Below are 2229 nucleotides of genomic sequence, written 5' to 3' on the forward strand. Positions count from 1 at the left end.
ATATTAACCTTCTTCAATCTTATCCCCGATTCCCTTGAAAAGCAATAGTTGAGTTTTATTTATTCAGTGTATTGAATCAGTATTTCATTTAAAATAGAACCATATAAGCCTGTCTCTCTTTATGTGAGATACAGACATGCTGATCTCCATACATAACGCTGTGGCGTAGAGAAATCACACTTGGGAAACAAGACAGTCTTTAACAGTGTCATTTTGAAGTAACTGGAGAAAGAAAAGACGCATGAATCATTTTAGAAAACATGTTACTACACTTCCTAGAACAATCAAAGCACGGTGTGTGATATCTCATTCTGCTGAAATAGCTCATAGAAGCCTACATAGTCAATGCACGGTTCCTGTAATTAGCGTTAGGCAGTTAAGAATGGCAAATCAATGTTCCTTTGGATTCCATTTTTAGAGAACAGCGGTCACTTTAGTCATTGGCATGGCTTTATCGGTCAAGTTAACGACTAGCCACCATACTACACATACTGACTTCTGGAGTACACGCTCGGTGACTTCTTTTCCACGTGATAGCTCTTTTGGGTTGTGCGGTGGGAAGGTACGGAGTACCTGTAGCTGCTGCTCTTCTCACCGGCACAAGAGACACAGCAGAACAGTGCCCCTCCAGCAATCAGCACCAGCGCCGTGGTCCAGCCTATGTAGAGAGCCTCTCCAAGCTCGTGTTTTTGGGCCGTCTCCACTATCGGGTTGTAGAACTCTCTGATGATAGAATTGGCAACCCAGCTCACAGGGATTAGCACTAGGAGACCTGTGACAATGAAGATGATTCCGGCCGTCAGCAAGATGTGACCCTTCACCTTCTCGTCGTCCCCGGTGCACCTGGTGCACTTCATGCCCAGGATGGCAGTCACGAAAGCCAGGCAGGACAGCACGGAAGCAGCACACATGAGCCCTCTGGATGCCTGCAGGTCCGGAGACAGCGCCAGCAGGGAGTCATAGACTTTGCACTGCATTCTGATGTTGGCTTGCCTCACGCAGTTCATCCACAGTCCTTCCCAGAAGTTTTCAAACACCACGATGTTGCTTCCAATGAAGGCAGACACTCTCCACTGAGGCATGATGGTGACGGCCAGCGTGCCCACCATGCCAACGCCACCAAGCACCAGTCCAGCGATCTGCAGGGCGTAGGTGGCCATTATCCTCCGGGATGGGTTTTATCCCACTGGACTCCTGAGCCTTCAGGGTTGCTCTGCAGCAGGTTTCTCTGTGCCTCAGGAGAGAACAAGTTTCCTGTAGTAATGAACCCGGAGCCCAGTGGTTTTTCAAAGAGCTTTCTGGCTACTTCTAGCTAGATTTAATCCAGTGTGGGCTGGCTGAGGTCCCCCCCCCCCCAACCACCACGCGTGCGCGAGCACACACACATTGACTAGGACAGGTAAACTTACAAATCAGGTGGGGCAACTTTCCTGGCCAATAAGTGGGGGGGGGATGGTAACCAGGTGTGTCTAAACCGACAAGAGATACTTGGAATGACTGGCCCTGCACATAAACATTCTTTGTCCTTCTCCGTTTTCCAAGAAGACAGCAGTATGTTTACCCGTGGGCATAATTATGAATGTTTGCACAATCATCGAGAAATGCACCAACCTCTTGCAAACATCAAAGGTGTACTTTGTACAGGTAATTCTGAAAGTCTTTATAAGAGCTGCTGTGATCAAGGTACAAAATAAAATATCTACCTAAGAAGTTGGCTAGGACTGTCAAAATGCCAAAGTGAAAGGAGAGTAGGGGATTGATAGATTGCTCATACCTGGGAAACCACATTCTTTGGGACACATGTGATCCAAGCGGTTGATTTAATTTGTCGACAACTTCAAAGCAAACTCTACCACGGTGAAGTCAGGGAACACGTCGCACCACGGGACAAAATTAAATGAAAGTAATTAAATATACAAGGTTGTCCTCCTCCGTGGCACCGAACACATAGTGTTCTCTTTTGAGCCAGGAAAACTATTTATTGGTGTTTTCCTGGTAATCTTGATGTGTAAGAAAAGCATTTGCAGACAGTAAATTCATCCACATGATTTTCTTATGTCACAAGCACTCACTAGCAGTGGAAGAAGCGATTTATAGGTTTAGCTAATTTTGTGGCTCTATCTTTGCTGCTCTGTCTTCTTAAACTGAAGGAACTAGAATTCTTCAGATGGTACAAGAGTCCTGCATCTATATAAAACACTGATATTTCTATATAAAATATTTATAGGA

General features: G+C 45.6%; 1 protein-coding gene across 1 annotated transcript; it reads right to left on the minus strand.

Moving 5' to 3' along the window:
• Positions 1 to 482: 482 nt before the first annotated feature.
• Positions 483 to 1160, minus strand: CLDN8 (claudin 8). The gene has a single exon (XM_047098687.1). It carries the CDS (start codon positions 1158 to 1160, stop codon positions 483 to 485), a length of 678 nt encoding a protein of 225 aa, XP_046954643.1.
• Between the last annotated feature and the right edge of the window lie 1069 nt (positions 1161 to 2229).

The sequence above is a fragment of the Lynx rufus genome, unplaced genomic scaffold (assembly GCF_022079265.1).
Source record: "Lynx rufus isolate CCGP_SWC_20201006 ecotype Redwood Valley unplaced genomic scaffold, mLynRuf1.p SCAF_5, whole genome shotgun sequence".
Classification (NCBI taxonomy): Eukaryota; Metazoa; Chordata; class Mammalia; order Carnivora; family Felidae; genus Lynx; species Lynx rufus.